Raw genomic sequence first — 17,428 nt, 5'->3', positions numbered from 1 at the left:
ATATGGTTGGGCAATTGTCAAGTGTGGTATCCGGTCTTAGCATGGTCCAGTTGCTGAGGCAACTTTGGTACTGATGATGGAGCAATTACTGGACAGACAGCCACTGATGGGTTACTGTCAGGCTACTGTAAGAGGAGACATATCACCAAGAAGGCAAGCAGATGCAATGCAACCTCCGGATTCAGTCAAATGGGGGCACATGCATGCATGATTCATCAGCTGCGTTGGTAGAATGGTCCATGTTTTGAAAATGGATGATCACATGACATCAAACCTCCTTGTTTGTCATTTTATAAAAAAAATTGAAAAAATTGCGTACCACGGTATTTTGCAGTACGTGTACCCTGCATCCGTGATGTTTGGTCAATATAGTAGAAGAGTCAAGGCTTTGAAGGCATTAGCCCATAGTACTTAGTACTAACTAAATTTCCTCATATTAAAGGGTTTTCAAGCTATAGCTGCTCCTTGCCACTTGCAGATTAACTGTCTACTAGTACACTTTTGTAGCTGCCAATATTCAATATCTAATTTCCTTTATTCCATGCATGTTTCGTGGATGTCACTGTTTCCGATCACGACGACTTGTTCCATCTTTCTGGTCTTCCAGCACATTGCTGATCATCTATTCGTTCTCCAAAGGAAAAGAGATCGATGCTGCTTTGGTTTTCCACGTGCAAGTGTTGATTTGACAGAGATATTGCAGAAAACCAAACCAAAGCATCTGTATTCGTTCTCCACGTATCCATGCATGCTGCCAGAATCATCATCATTACCCGTTAATTCCTTGTCTGAGGATTGCAGAAAGCAAAACTTGATTTGACAGAGCCTCCTCACTTTGATTGAGATTGTTGGTATACAATGTGCAAAAATATAAACATACATACCTGCTGGCTCGGACTTTACTTTTGGAATTAGATAATACACATAATATATACTATTGTTGTCAAACTCATTAACTGTAGAGATACATCATCCTATGAGATGTAAGTATATGACCCATAACGGGAAATGGATCTTGCCTGTTTACGTCAAAGGAACGAAGCATAAAGGTTTGCCCCTTTCACATGTTTAGAACTCATCTAATTAAGTTTATAGGGCACAAAGCCAAAAAAAAGTAGTAAAAGTAAAATAAAAGCCTACAATCATCTTCTTTTTCACAAGGCAGAACTCGAACGTACTTTTATGGCTTCCCTCATGTCATGTGACGGCTTCTGACGACGACTCTGGCCACTTTGAACGTGGACCAGAGCCTGAAGCACATGTTTTCACATGTTTTCAGACAATCCACGGAAGATTCTTTAAGGCTCAACCACCACCGAATTGGATATACCTTGGCCTTGTTTAGTTCCCAAAAAATTTTGCAAAATTTTTTAGATTTACCGTCACATCGAATCTTTAGACGCATGCATGGAGTATTAAATATAGATGAAAATAAAAACTAATTGCACAGTTTGGTCAAAATTGACGAGACGAATCTTTTGAGCCTAGTCCATGATTGGACAATTTTTGTCAAATACAAACAAAAGTGCTACAGTGTCGATTTTGCAAAATTTTTTCAGATTCCTCGTCTCGAATCTTTAGACGCATGCATGGAGTATTAAATATAGACGAAAATAAAAACTAATTACACAGTTTGGTCAGAATTGACGAGATGAATCTTTTGAGTCTAGTTAGTCCATAATTGAATAATTTTTGTCTTAAGTTTCTAAAAAATTTTGGAACTAAACAAGGCCAGCTTCTCCTGCCTTTTTCTTGTGCTCATTGACAAACATCACAGTCAAGTGTCCTGTTAGGAGTGCAAACTGGGATCTGATCGATCTCATCCATGTACACTGCACTTAACACCAATGGAGTTCGTTATTCAAAAAAAAAAAAACAGACACAGATAATGAGAGCCAATACAGTGTATGTAGAAGAAAACAACTCACCTATTTTCAGAGAAGATTCAGAGTGCCTTCCACTGTGACAAAACTGCTCTTCCATTTTCTAAAGGTCGGCAACAACTCGTGTCCCAGCTCACTATAAACCCCTCTTGTGGCGACACCCAGCCATGCTCATGCATCCAGATCACTAAACGGCAGCAGCAGCAACAGCACGAGCTCCCTGCAGTAGCCATGACGACTAAGCGCTGCTGCCTGCTCGTCGCCACGCTCCTCGCGGCGCTGCTGGTCTCGGTCACAGCCCGCCTCGACGTCGGCTTCTACAACAAGACGTGCCCCTCCGCCGAGAGCATCGTGCAGCAGACCGTGGCCGCCGCGTTCGGCAACAGCTCCGGCGTCGCTCCCGCGCTCATCCGCATGCACTTCCATGACTGCTTCGTCAGAGTAAGCACGTGATTATTCATATTCATCAAAAAAAAACAAAAGTAAGCACATGTACAACGATGTAGTATCGTCTGCAGCGTACTATATAGCTAGATACTGATCAGCATGTCCTAAATTGCAACCTCCATTGCATTTTCTTTTCTTTTTTCTCTACATAGACTTTAGTAAGGTTTCATGTAAAGAAGTTCTTGAAAAGATAACAGTATAGAAGTATTTTGCAAGACTTTAGGTATCTAGACTAGATACATATGATTATTTCCATTCCATGTTAGAAGTCTAGAACACGACGTCTATTCAAAAGCAGAGCAAAGAGCAAGAACTCTATACCTGAGTGACGCTTCAAATGAACTCCTTGCAGGGCTGCGACGGCTCGGTGCTGATCGACTCCACGGCCAACAACACGGCTGAGAAGGATTCGCCCGCCAACAACCCGAGCCTCAGGTTCTTCGACGTGGTCGACCGCGCCAAGGCGTCCCTGGAGGCGCAGTGCCCCGGCGTGGTCTCTTGCGCCGACATCCTCGCCTTCGCGGCGAGGGACAGCGTCGTGCTCACCGGTGGCCTCGGCTACCAGGTGCCGTCCGGACGCCGTGACGGCAGGGTATCCAATGCCACCCAGGCCACGAACAACCTGCCTCCGCCGTTTTTCAATGCCACCCAACTGGTAGACCGCTTCGCCTCCAAGAACCTCACCCTTGAGGACATGGTTGTCCTCTCCGGTGCACACACCCTCGGTGTCTCCCACTGCAGCAGCTTCGCCGGACCTGCCAACCTGGGCGACCGGCTCTACAACTTCAGCGGCTCAGCTGACGGGGTAATAAGAGTGACACTTCCCTCTCTGAAAAGCAAAAACTAGGCTGCTCAAGCTTCTGCCTTTGTATTAGCGCAGTTCTTACCTCTTAGTTCTTACCTGGTTATCCATATCCACTGCTGCTGTGTACAGATTGATCCGGCGCTGAGCAAAGCCTACGCATTTCTCCTCAAGAGCATCTGCCCGTCCAACAGCAGCCAGTTCTTCCCGAACACGACAACGTTCATGGACATCATCACACCCGACAAGTTCGACAACAAGTACTACGTCGGCCTGACCAACAACCTCGGCCTCTTTGAGTCGGACGCTGCGCTGCTAACCAACGCAACCATGAAGGCGCTGGTGGACTCCTTTGTGCGCAACGAGACCACATGGAAGAGGAAGTTTGCCAAGTCCATGGTCAAGATGGGGAAGATCGAGGTGCTCACCGGGACGCAGGGCGAGATCAGGCGCAACTGCAGGGTTATCAACCCTGCTAGCGCCACCGATGTTCTTGCCAGTCAGTCAGGTTCTTCAGGATTCACTGGAGTGGCTGCAAGTTAACCATACCGGTTGTCAGTTCATGTGCGTGCAGTGTGTTTGGTGTGGGATGTGATCGATATTGTAATAAGTGATGAGCAAATTAGCTGTATAACTTGCTTGCTAGACTAGATGAACACGGAGACAGCACAAAAACTGAAGAAAAAAGTAGGCAGTCTGTTGTACATCGCGTGGTGTTCAATTGACTCTGGTGTTTGATTGTGAGGATAAAAATAAAACTGTACCAAATACTTTTTCCCGTGGCAAACATGTATGACCATCTGATTATTTAGTAGTGATACAAAAAATTGATTAAACGTGTGTTTTGACCAAAATAATTGTTGGTAAATCGTCCTACAAAGTACTTGTAAATTGTCGGTAGCAAGCCAGGGACCAGCGCCCTCATAGTCAATTCATGGGACCTTCATCAGTTACCAATTCAACCTAAGACCAAGAAAAATCTGCACAGCATATATCATCCTTATCATAAAAGTATATGACAAAAAAAAAAGAGGCGATAAACATGGCTATCATGCATTTATAACATGCTGGATGGTTGCCCAATCAATGGATGATATGTACACACCAACTTGTCAAATCCATTTGACCCAGTTTTTTCCGTAAGTGCTCTAACATTGCAACTGAAAGTGACTATCATTGAATCCAACTATTTAAAACAATGTTTAATCCATATTGCAAATCATAAATACTATTGTGTTTAATGACTGTCAATATGTACTCAGTACTTAGGGCTATGTAGTTGCTCTCTTGCAGAAGAGAAATTTATAATTCAACAAGATGAAATTTCGTAACCCATTAGCAGAAAGGGACTGATACAGAGTTTTAAAAATATGAAGATATTCATGGAAAAATGCACAAAGTTATGAAATGCAGTCAAATTTAAAAATCTTCAGCATAGGAAAATGCACTTTCCATCATAAAGGAAAATACGACTTAAAACCATTGATGCTTGTATGGTGTTAGTACAACTCATTGCCATGTCAGATAACAGTTAGAAAGTCATTGTGCTTTTGATTTGTCCACAACATGGAACAGCAACTATAAGTGAAGAAAGCTTGTCATCACTGTAAGCTGCTATAGCTATCCCTTTCTGCTTTTTTGAAATCATCATTATTCATAGAGCTTTCCAGTTTGCTAAGGATTGTCATTATCAAAGGGGAAACAATGAAGTCAATGGCTCAATGCTGACAATTCTGATTTGAAATGGTTACGAAAAAGTAAGCCTTAAACAGGCATTGCTTGTGACCTTCAGTAACTCAGGAAGGACTGTTTACATTTCTGTTGCTTGCGACGTTGCACTATGGAGCTATATTTTCCTTTCTCCACAAGCATCAATACATGAAAATTATAAACATGACGTTCCGTTGCCTTATTAACAAGCAACTTTTGCTCTCAAAGGTGTTGGAGGATGCGATGCCAACCCCTTGCTAAACATGTTTGAACAAGTCTCCTGAAGATGGGGGTTCTCATTGGGTGTGTGCGTGTGCACACACTTGTCTAATATTAACATATCTGACCCCTGATTTTTCTGCATAGTTATTATGGTATTTTGATATGAAAACCATTAATTTTGAGATAAGAATAGCTTTGACCTGAAGTACAAATGTAAGCTAAAGTATGCCGTTTCAACAGCTGTCTTGCAAATTTACCATTAGTCGCCACACCAACAGTGCATCCTAGCTGGCCCCTTCAGAAATAAACAAATAACCTGCCGAGAGTAACGTCCAGATGAACAAGTCAATTTGTTTGTTTGCTTTTTTTGGTTAAGAATACAAGTCAATTTGTTTTTTTAAGGATACAAGTCAATTTGTTTAACAGATGGTTTGTCAAAAGAAAGTGCTGTTTTTTTCAGAGAATGCATATGGAGAGTGGATTACATGAAGCTTCCTGCAGGTAGGTGGTGATGGCCATAAAAACCCCGAGTCCTGCACGAGCTCTTCCACTTGGCATAAATTTTCATTTCAGTATCTGTGCACGGCTGCCTTCATATTCTGTGCAGGACATTGTCGCATTGACATGGAACACAGGTCTCACTGACTTTCCTGCAAAGAGACATATAACCCGTGAAGCTCCTGAAATTGAAAGCTACGACATTGGATCAGGAATAGGGACCTCTTACCATATCACTCCTCTGCTCTTTGGCTCTTGCACATCAACAACCTGGGGCACGACCTCTGGCATCCTGAAGCGACCTCTCCGCTGAGCCAAAGATGAATGGCTGCTGTCTTCTGAACGAACGGCCCCCTTGAGTGAGCCTCGCCAAGTGGCCATTTCGTCGAGCACCTCGATCGCGTGACGGTGTGAAAGCTGTCCCCACTCCGCCGTTCTCTGGCGCTGCTGAGCTGAGTGAACGCATTGGCCTCACTAGACGTCCCTAGGTCGCCCAGATCGGCAGATCCTCACCGTTATACGGCGGTTGGGCTTGTGGGCGTGCCTTGCGCAGGTCGCCGGCAGCCCGCCAGGATTACCCAAACACGCGGCCTGTGACAGAGCGAGCCGCGTCCCAAACAAACATACTATTCGGTTAGGCATTCCTAGACTGAAACGGCCCGGAACATTTCCAGCCAGGTCTGAAATAGTTCCAGACAGTTTCAGCCCAGAAACGAATGGACCCTAAAGTGTGTTAGTTCCACTCCTGTCCAAAAAAATTTTAGGTTTTAGTTCATCATTTTGTAAAATAAAACTAAACACCATGTAAAATTTTTAGTAAGAAAGTGGTTATTCTCCATTTTAGATTTTGGTCTCCAAGAGGTAAAAAAACCAAAAAGAGCCTCACGGGGCCCTCATATGGACAATAAATTCTACATTTTGAATGGAACTAAACATAATTCTGAAAATTTTGGTATTTTGCATTCCATCATTCTAAAGTGGTCGATATTATGTATTTTGTATTTTTTAAAACTAAACCAGGCCCGGTCCTGGGGGTTCGAGCTGTGCAATGGCACAGGGCCCTCGCAGGCAAGGGACCCAATTTCTAGTCTACGTATGTATAGCTGGTATACGATTTCAGTCCAATAAAAATATGTATATGCCTATAAGCAAGTATGGCACTAGGAGTGTACAAGACGTCTTCAAGCCCATACTTGTCCAGGTAAAGTGTTGTGATCAATTGCCCTTGTTCCCTAAGCCCCTTTGTTGATTCTTTAGAACCTCTTCTGGGATTATAATTTGGGATTGAGGAATAATTAACGATGCAGTGAGAGGAATAATTATCTCGGTTCTCAACTTAGCAACTCTCCAAAAAAAGAAAAAGAAACCAACAAGAACTTGGTAATTTACGAACACTCGGTTTATTTTATATTTTAACATTGAAGTGAATCTAATACAATGGTACTTGATAATTTCTAAATTTCTAGTGTCCTCGTGTTACCAAAAATAGATGCATTTAAAAGAGAAAAAAGATATAGATATAATCTGTATGTATATCATTATAATTAAAATGAAAGACCCATGTTTCTTACTTCGCTCCAGGCCTATAAATTGACAGGACCGGGCCTGAAATAAACACGCCCTAATTAAGGTTTATTGGGTTTGCGCTGCAACCTGTTGTTGTTGTTTTTTTTGACAATGCAATCTGTTGTTGTTATTTTCTTCTTAAAAGTTCTCAAACACAAGTCTCATATAGTTGTACATATATACATATTAATTAGGGTTTACACTACGATCTTTTGAGAAGTTGGCATGGCACCAGTGTCCAGCCGTGGCACGATGAGGTTGGATAGGTTTTCCATTTTGGGCGCCGCGGAAATAGGAAACTATATAGTCATTTTTTTAGTTGAGGATGCAGATGAGAATGCCCCAAAAGTTTAAAGACGTGGCATGCATTTTACTCATTAATATATGACTAATTGTTGTTATTGTTAGTATGATATATAATATGGTGTTGTATGTTTTTCTTTTCTCTTAATCAAAAAATCGTTGGTGTTTTGCATGCTAGAATAAGTTTGTCCATTTGTGCCCAACTTATTACTAATACTGTAGATCAGACCCAAGCAACTCCAATAGTTTGCTAAAACTCAATTGGCAAATCTATAGTTTTGCCAAGTCTTAAAACCAAATGTCAAGTAAAAAAAGAGACATTTTCCAACGGTTTGCTATTTGGGCTTGGCAAAAGAACTTGACATCCTAGGATTTTGCCAAAATCACAAAATTGAGCCTCCAATAAGTTGGCAAATTGGGATACACGTGATGCCAAGTGATGGAGGACTTGACATATTTGCCAAGTGAAGGGGGAATTTTGCCAAGCTCACAAAATTGCCAGATAGTTTTGCCAACTTGTTGGAGGCTGTTTTTTTTGGTTTTGGTAAAATCCTAGAATATCAAGTACTTTTAGCAAACTGTTGGAGTTGCTCTTAACAACAAGCACTAGAATCTACATCGATTTCTGATTAACAACGGAGTACTAGAATTCAACATTGATTTCCACTAACAGAGGCACTTAAGGAGACAGAACACTAAGTTTTCAACTCTGAACTTTTTTGCTGCTCGTGGATTTCAAATCTGAGTACAACAAATATATATACTCCCTCCATACTGGGAAAAGAGGTCCTGCAGTCCGGATGAGCAAAAGAAGTCATTCTCGCGTGGTCAGCCAAATAAACGATGCTACCCCTCACGCGCTTGGGCTCCTATAGTCCTATGCCACGCGCATGTGCATCCGTCGGGACTTGAGTCCGTGCTGCGCCCTTCGTCTCCTGCGCTCGCCAGATTAATAGCGTCGCATGCCGCTCGCGTCGTCCACTCGCCTGCTTGCCTCTCGCCTCGTCTACTCGCCACTCGCGCTCGCCGCTGGCAGGCTCGCCGCTCGCCCAAGTCATGGAGTCCAAGCCGGTGGCCGAGGAGATCATTGCACCGGACAAGATCTCCGCGCTGAGTCGGAGGAGTCCGAGGAGATCGCCGGAGGAGTATGAGGAGATCGCTCCGCCAGACTCGGAGGAGACCGTCGCGCTGGAGTCCGAGGAGATCACCGCACACCGCTCCTCACGTCGCACGCCGCGTGCCGCACCATGGATTCCTCGCTCACGCATACCACGGACGACGTCGGGCACGAGTCGAAGGAGGTCGCCGCGGACTCCGTCGACCTGCTGCTGTCTGTGGAGGGGCTAGACTCCGTCGACCCCCTGCAGTCCATCGAGGCACTGGACTCCGTCATCGTGCAGGACTCCTTCGAGATGGAGATGGAGATGGAGATGGTGTCGGACTCCATGGAGTCACCGATGCTTTCCTCGGAGATGGAGCTCGTGGACTCCATTGCCGCGGACTCGGAGATCGTGGCGCCAGATTCTTTGCCGCCCAGAGCTTTTATTTGTGGCCGTTGTCAAGTTGTTCATCTTAACCGCGAAGCATGGGATCGTATGCACCCTAGGAAGTATCCATGCTCTCGCTGCGGTCTCGAGCACGACGACTACTTGATACGGGCTTCTCGCTGCGGTCTCGAGCACGACGACTACTTGATACGGGCTACTCATTACTTCTGTACAAGAGGCAACCGTAACGCTATTTAATAGGGGCAGACATAGAAAAATATCCCTAAATTAATCACTTTTTGGCACTCCTTGGTAAACATGATTGTCGACGAAAGCTGGTCGGCAGTCTACCTTGGGGTATACCCACGGTAGTAGTTTATCGGTAGACGGTGCGCAAACTACGAACTCGATGGTGACGCAAGACTCGGACAAGCTTTTTATCCAGGTTCGGCCGCCGAGTTGGCGTAATACCTACGTCCTGCGTCTGGTTGTATTGATTTGTGTTGAGAGAATCGTCTATCCTAGGGGGGTCCCTTGCCCCTCCTTATATAGTCCGGAGGGCAGGGTTACAGATCTGGAAACTAATCCTAGTCGGTTACAATTGCCATGGATAATTCGATATCAATTCCTATTCTAACCGACTAGAATCCTGCTTGATCTCCACATCTTGTTTCCTTGCGCGAAACTCCAGGTTGTCGGATCAAGCCTTGAACTCGTCTCGTAATGGGCCAAGCCTCCTGGCCCGAGTCTAGCCGTAAGGGTATAGGGGTTTGTACCCCCACAGCTAGTCCCCGAGCACCATGTATTGTGATGTAACACGCCGTCTTGAGCTTCTTCGATCAGTGAGGCTTGACGTCTTCAATAAGCAGGAAAATCGCCCGAACAGTTGCAACGGTATTTTGACCAACTCAAAAGACAGTTGATCAATATTGACATCGAAGAAGCAGGTTGTTCGAAGAATGCATGGCGCTCTTAAAAAAATTTCTTTCTTGGTGAAGTGTGCCCACTTTACTTTTCTTAAAAGTATAGTCTTTTAAAAAGCAAGCATATTCACCGCAAGGTGAAGTGTGCCCACTTAGTCCCCGAGCCTGGTAGTAGGTGACGTAGGCACGTGGTGCCAGGGTCAAAATAAAAGTCCTCAAAGAAATTCTGTAACTGAGATGCATCGCCAGATGCATCGTACCGATGTAGTCCCCGAGCTTGCTGGAAGGCGACGTATGAGCCTTGTAGCAAGGTCTAAAAAATTGAATTTACCAGTCCGTCTGCAATTGAATAGACTAATCGACCAGTCCCCGAGCGTCGAGTGCTCGGTGGTCGGTGCAGTCCTTGAAGCTCCGAGCTAATAGACTGGGCGACCAGTCCCCGAGCGTCGAGTGCTCGGTGGTCGGTGCAGTCCTTGAAGTTCCGAGCTGATGGACTGGGCGACCAGTCCCCGAGCATCAATTGCTCTGTGGTCGGTGCAGTCCCCAAGCTCTTAAATTGGTGAGCTGGTCGACCAGTCCCCGAGCGTATAGTGCTCGGTGGTCGGCACAGTCCCCGAGCACGGCGTAGGGACCGGTGGACAAGTCCCCGAGCGTGGTTGGGAACGTAAACGTGCTCGGTGGTCGGCACAGTCTTCGAGCATAGCATAGAGAGTAGTCGACAAGTCCCCGAGCGTGGTTGGGAACGTAAACGTGCTCGGTGGTCGGAGCAGTTCCCGGGCACAGCGTAGGGAATAGTCGACGAGTCCCCGAGCGTAGCTTGTCGACTGGGCCAAACTCCTGAAAAATAAATATAGAGAAAATAGGTAGTACATGATGTATAAATAAACTCTAGATAAAAAATCAGCACTGAGATAAGTTTTAGATTTTTTATTATAAAATTAGCACGAGTAGTTAATTCATCCTAGAGCTTGTACCAGCTCTGGTCTAGCCAACAATCAGCATGAGGTGCGGAACCTAGACACGCGTGGGATTGCCAGCCTCGCCAGAGAGCTACTGCCGACCACCCGGAACGCAGAGGGCGGATCTCGTGCACGTGTAGGGAGGAGTCGGAGACAGTACCGGCTCTGGAAAGCTCGTGTAGGAGAAAAAACTAGTGTGGCTAAACAAAAAGTTGTTTTTTGAAGGATAATAAAAAATATTATGCCAAAAATAAATAAGATATTAGAAGTGTACTTATCTTTGGATGAAAGTCTGGTCGGTGACGACAAAATTGTTTGGCCCTCGAGCTTTTGGACTTGTTATCGTGACGGTGGTCGCGGTTATCGTAGCGCCGTTCTTCGCGGCGATTATTATTGCGACTCGTGGTCAGAGCAAGTAGGCCAAACAACTTGGTTGATAGGCTGAGCAGGTCGGTGTCATCGATCTGCCTCTCTTTGTAGTAGGGAAGCAGGTGACGCATTGTCGGCGTGGTCGGAGACGCTGCTGGTGTGGTCGAAACCGTAGCCAGCGTGGTTGAAGCCGCCGCCGACGTCGATGAAGAAGTGGTTGGCGCAGATCGGATCTACACCTCCTCCGTGGTCATGGCGGTGAAGTTGTTGAGGCTGACGGTGAACGTGAAGTCGCCCGCCATGGCCGCGAAGTCGGGGATGATGGCCATCTTGTTCGTCGGGAGAGCTGTACGCACACCCCCTACCTGGCGCGCCACTGTCGACGAAAGCTGGTCGGCAGTCTACCTTGGGGTATACCCACGGTAGTAGTTTATCGGTAGACGGTGCGCAAACTACGAACTCGATGGTGACGCAAGACTCGGACAAGCTTTTTATCCAGGTTCGGCCGCCGAGTTGGCGTAATACCTACGTCCTGCGTCTGGTTGTATTGATTTGTGTTGAGAGAATCGTCTATCCTAGGGGGGTCCCTTGCCCCTCCTTATATAGTCCGGAGGGCAGGGTTACAGATCTGGAAACTAATCCTAGTCGGTTACAATTGCCATGGATAATTCGATATCAATTCCTATTCTAACCGACTAGAATCCTGCTTGATCTCCACATCTTGTTTCCTTGCGCGAAACTCCAGGTTGTCGGATCAAGCCTTGAACTCGTCTCGTAATGGGCCAAGCCTCCTGGCCCGAGTCTAGCCGTAAGGGTATAGGGGTTTGTACCCCCACAATGATCATGTCCTAAACGACCTCCTTTACCGGTACAGAGGGATTACATCGTCACGGACGTGTTAAACAAACTAGGCATTGTTGTCAAAAGAAAAACTAAATAATGCTCCGAATACCTGAGCTGAAACTTGGGGAAATTATTTTGGCCCATTTGGTCTTGAAATGTTTTTAGCTTGTCCGTCAACCAGTGCTTAACGTCAGCGCTACGGGGAGGACATGACACGGGTTTAATATTAGTTAATTGGTCCTTCCAATCTTGCTTGCCTTGAAGGACCACAAAGTGAACTCCAGGTGTAACCTTAATCCGTACTTAACTGAACGAGGTCTATGGTTGAACATGAAGAGCCATGACCTAAATTAGCGGTACGCGTTCGCGCGGCCCCTACCAATTCTAATTTATTTAGTTTTAAATTTTTGATGATTAATTAATTAATTAGTCATTGACACAACACCATCATTAGATAGCCTTGTTTATATCTAAAAAGTTTTTGGATTTTGATATTGTAGCACTTTCGTTTTTATTTGACAAACGTTATCCAATCATAGAGTAACTAGACTTAAAAGATTCGTCTTGTGATTTACAGACAAACTGTGTAATTAGTTTTAACTTTTTATTTATATTTAATGCTCCATGCATGTGCCGCAAGATTTGATGTGATGAGGAATCTTGAAAAGTTTTTGGTTTTTGAGGTGAACTAAACAAGAGTAGGATCAATTGTTTTTTTGAAAGATTTTTAACCTCTGCTCTATGCAAACAGAGCAACTGGTGCAAGTTGATGTAACACATTTATCTAAATTGAAGTACTAGTTTCGATCAGTGACAATAAGGTAGTCCTAATTACGTTCAAAAAAACAAGGTAGTATTCCCTAATGTCAATGCAGATGATGCCATCTTTATGGCTACCTTTCTTGTTGCTCAACATGAATTAATTAGTGTCAACATATTATCAAAGAATTTTTCACTGTGGTTTTCAGTTACTTGACATGTCTTTTTTTACACAAATATTAGTACATTTAACATATAAGGTCTCAATACATGATGTTTTATTTTGCAGTGAAAAACAAATAGTGCTCTAGAGTTATGAATCTTATTGCTGTACTATGTACCATCTCCTTTTCCTGCTGTTTTCCTGGATATTAAATTAAATAAGTTTTTCTTCTATAGAACCCTTGAATTCTGAATCACTGCTCCGGTTTCAGTACCAAGCTAAAAAAATCAACAAAGAACTCAACAAACAGCACCTCCTATTTCTGAATCATATAATTCAGCGAGTATTACAGCCCGCCTTTTTTTGAATCATATACAACACCATCCACATTCAGCCAGTATTGAAGGCCCTCTTTTTTCTCAATCATATATGATACCATGTACATTCGGCGACTATTTACAAATCAGTGCTGGGGTCACTTCTCAGTGTGGTATACATGCAAAACTACAGTAAGATGGCTGTTCGGTTTGGTGGGTTGTGTTTAGTACCTGGTCAGCCCACAAGCAGTTTGTCACTGAGCTCCTTGCGATAGACATGGATGAGACCTGCACTGTCGATTGTGTGCAGCTTCTCCTTCAAGATCTTCCTGTAGTGATCATCATCGTCCTCCAAGTTTCTCATCATTTCAATCTGGTAAACAAAGAAATGTACAGGATATCAAAATCTCACTTCCACCCTCAAGGTCAGTTTCACAATTATGTACCTAAATGACCACTACACATATGTAACTTAAAACTACCTGTCTCTGGAATGACTCGAATTCGTCAGAGCTCAAGGAGCCATCGCTGTTTGCGTCAAGAAGATGCATGAGCTCTGTTGCGTCTTCGCCTCCAGCACCTAGATCCTCCATCACTTCAGTGAGCTCCTCAATGCTGATTCTCCCATCCCCATTCTTGTCAAGCTGACAGAAAGCTGGGTTCTTGCAGTTCCCAGCTCCTCGATCACTACCTGGTAGGTCTCGTAGGCGAAGAGCTGCTAACTCCGCTGCAGCCAACATAATAGTCTTGAGCCTTTTAGCCTGGACAACACAACAGGGAATGGTGGTTCTAAGCAATACCCATACATCATTCAGTTTAGTACATAGTTTTCCATTTCTGTTGTCAACTTGTCATTGAAAAACACTTGTTTATGTCAAAAGCTAACTTTGAAAACTTGCTAAAACCAAGAATTGAGTGTAAAGTAATAGAAGGAGCAGAACTAGAACTAGGGTAGTTTTTTACCTCTTCGGGATCAGTAAGACCACCTTTGTAGAGAGAGTGAGATGCCTCTCCACCAACAGCAAACCTATGCATCTCCTTGGTGCGTATCTGTATCTCCATTAGTGGCCTCACCTTACCAGGTTCACTGACATCAATGGCCACATGCAAGCTCTGGTAGCCGTTTCTTTTTGGGTGAGTTATATAATTTTTTGTTCTACCCGGGACTTCCTTCCACATAGCTTGAATAATTTCATATGTCCTGAGGCAAGCCCTAGGGCCCCAATCGGATGAATTTTCATCACATCGAGGCTCCAAGATTACCCGCAAACCTAATATGTCTTTAACTTCTTCTGGTTTCCGTCCATCTTTTACTAGCTTCTTCATAGTACTGAAACGGCTTTTGTACCTCCCTTGAATTGAGATATCCTGTACAATCCTCTGTAACTCATTATCAGCCTGCAGTGCTTCAAGCAACTGCTCCTTGTACAAATTTATTATGGCCTTGCAGTCACTTTCTTGGCTTCTCAACCACTGATCAACATGGTCATACGAATGAGGAAACAAGTAACGAAATGAAAGATCCTCTAATTCTAGCGATAGATTACCCGCTCCAACAGCATGTGCAAGTGGGGCATATATCTTCATGACTTCAAGAGATTTTATCTGCTGCAGATACTTAGGAACGTAATCAAGGTGTCTCATCATATCAAGCATTAGTGCAATCTCCAATATCACTGCCCTGATGTCATAGTATGAAAGAATAAAACTTCTCAATGCGCTTGCACTTTCATCATCCAATACGTCGAGCTTCGAGGGAGCATGCTTAATCCTTAAGCTGTCATGAAGCAAATGAGTTGTGCTGGTCCCAATCTGAGTTTTTACATCCCTCATGCTTACAGCACCTGCATCTAATGCTTCTCTTAGTATGCCGGCTGATATGACTTCAGCATCCATCTGTTTTCAGCACTCAATTCAAAAGCCTGGTAAGATTTGAGAGCTTGATGGGGGAAAATGTGCAATTTACCAAAATGCAGGAAATAGAAGTTCTGATAAGTGAACAGAGTAAAGAAACATGAGTTAGTCAACAAGCTAATGTATGCACCCATCAGAAAGGTTTCACTCATTTAAGAGACGGATAATGTCTATGTTAATGGCTTGTTCGAACGATCATAATGCCTAACCATTACACCAAAATTGGAAAATTAAGCTGACACTAGTTTGTTAGATAAGCTATATGTTGTTCCAATATCCAAGTTTTACACAATACAACAAGAACTGGAGCCAAGAGAGACTTCGGATCATCAAATAACCAACAAACCCATCCCTGTACTCCAAAGAGACGAACTTTAGGCTTTAGCACCAAAAATGGAACGGGAGAGGTGGCATTCGTGTATGAGTGACACGTTACCTGGAGGTCAGCGAGCGTGGCGCCGACGGCGAGCGCGCGCGCGAGTGCCCGGCCGCCGTCGACGTCGCGGAGGGCGGGGAGCGCCAGCTTCAGCGCGCGGAAGAGCAGGCGCGACGAGGAGGACGTCGCCAGGTCCTCCCCCATCCGCTCCGTGAGCTCGTTGAACGCGCACACCAGCTCCACCACCAGCCGCCCGCCCCCGTCTGCTGGCAGCGGCGGCAGCGTGGACGACGACGGGGCCGGCGGGGAAGACGAAGCGGCAGCGGCAGCGGCCGCGGCCGCGGCTATGGCCGGGAAGCGCAGGCGGTGCAGGCGCGGTGGGCCGCAGCGACTGCGGGCGCGGCGGTACGGGCGGCCGCCGCCGGCGGGGACGGTGGCGGCAGTGGCGGTCGCCATGCCGGCCGACGGATTGGGGGAGTTGTTACGTGGCGGTAACGTGGGGTGGTTGTTTATTTGGAATCCGGAGAGGGAGAGGTGCCAATTGGCTTGGGCTTTGCCACGTAAGCATTTCCCTCCAAGCTGGTGGATTCCTGACCTCCAGTTGGAAGAGCAGGACAAGAAAACAATTGAAAAAGGCAAGTTGCCAGTTGAAATTTTTGTGGCTACCTAATTTTTGAAGAATGAAATTTGGTAAATTTTATAGATGTAATCATAGATTGTGTTGACTTGGTTGGGTTAATCATGTCGTGCGTGTCATATGAAGATGCTAGAGGAGAAAGATTATGGGTGCAGTAATGTTTCTTGTGCTTTTTTTTGGTCTTTTCGAAGAAACCTCTTCGAAGAGGATTAGGAGCTCTTGCAAATCACTCAAGAAGAAGAGAATTGACCCACTATAAAAATTAAGCCAAAATACCTTACAGACACATAATTTATTAGGAGAAAAACGAGTAAATCTTAGACACGATAGCCCAAACAACAAACCTTCAATATCCAGCAAACACATAATACCAACCCTCATTGTTGAGCTTGTCATAGTAAGAACAAGCAACTTTGATTCCCACTACGGACATTAGCTAGAGACACCAAAGTGTTGCTACCTACAAACAAAGACCACAAACAAGAACACATCTAGGAGGAGAAAATAGCACATCATCATTGTCCAGCCCAGACTCCATCTAGGTGTTGGTTATCCATGTCATCCGAGCTAGTGGCCTCTTAGAGATCCATGTCATCCGAGCTAGTGGTCTCTTAGAGTAGTTTAGGTACTTGTATAAATAAGAGTGGTCTAGTTTGACGAGAAGATGAGGTCAACTCTGGAGCAAGCGTAGAGTGGTTTAGGTGCTTGCATAAGTAAGGGTGGCTTGGTGTGATGAAAAGTTGAGGTCAACTCTGAAGCAAGCATTGGGACAAGAGAGTGGTTCCTTAGCCTTGATCAAAGCACGCTAACACCTGTTGGCTTCAACCACCACATAGGTATAAACTTTTGGGGCTACTAAATTTACAGTGCAAGGTAATTCTTTCTCCATTGTTTTATTCCACTGGTGGGAACATACATGGTTCTAGAAAAAAACGGAGTCCCTACTCGGTAAAATGTGTCTTAGCTCGCTACAACACGTCTCATGTTGTTGTCTGACTCTTTTGTCAAATAAATCCATGAAAGCTTCTGCAAGCCTCCCTGACAAGCTTTGAGGCTATCACTTTTGATAACAAGGAACATTACCATCAAGCTAGACAATGGGGCACTATACCATGCTATAGTGTTAGATAAGCCCTTAGTGACATATGTATGCCACATCAGAGACTAGGATATGTGGTCCTAGTGCAAGATAGCATATTACTCTCTTTATTTCAAATTATAAGATCCTTCGAATTTTTTAGTACATTCAT

The 17,428-nt window shown here is 44.7% G+C and overlaps 2 protein-coding genes and 1 long non-coding RNA gene across 3 annotated transcripts; 1 reads left to right on the top strand and 2 right to left on the bottom strand.

Annotated features, from left to right (window-relative positions):
- On the top strand, positions 1,968–3,919 carry LOC8080921 (peroxidase 5). Its single transcript, XM_002440607.2, has 3 exons — positions 1,968–2,324; positions 2,683–3,135; positions 3,265–3,919. Exons 1-3 carry the CDS (start codon positions 2,115–2,117, stop codon positions 3,673–3,675), a joined length of 1,074 nt encoding a protein of 357 aa, XP_002440652.1. The 5' UTR covers positions 1,968–2,114; the 3' UTR covers positions 3,676–3,919.
- Positions 3,820–6,191, bottom strand: LOC110430533. Its single transcript, XR_002447883.1, has 3 exons — positions 5,792–6,191; positions 5,550–5,714; positions 3,820–5,380 (listed from the first exon to the last, which is right to left on the bottom strand). It is a non-coding gene; the product is annotated as an uncharacterized LOC110430533 (long non-coding RNA).
- On the bottom strand, positions 13,230–16,012 carry LOC8080920 (probable GTP diphosphokinase CRSH1, chloroplastic). Its single transcript, XM_002439294.2, has 4 exons — positions 15,602–16,012; positions 14,215–15,147; positions 13,734–14,012; positions 13,230–13,624 (listed from the first exon to the last, which is right to left on the bottom strand). The coding sequence occupies exons 1-4, from the start codon at positions 15,995–15,997 to the stop codon at positions 13,487–13,489; spliced, it is 1,746 nt and encodes a 581-aa protein (XP_002439339.1). The 5' UTR covers positions 15,998–16,012; the 3' UTR covers positions 13,230–13,486.

Source organism: Sorghum bicolor, chromosome 9 (assembly GCF_000003195.3).
Source record: "Sorghum bicolor cultivar BTx623 chromosome 9, Sorghum_bicolor_NCBIv3, whole genome shotgun sequence".
Taxonomy (NCBI): domain Eukaryota; kingdom Viridiplantae; phylum Streptophyta; class Magnoliopsida; order Poales; family Poaceae; genus Sorghum; species Sorghum bicolor.
The sequence above is the reverse complement of the archived record's forward strand: the minus strand, read 5'-3'. Positions and strand labels throughout refer to the sequence as shown.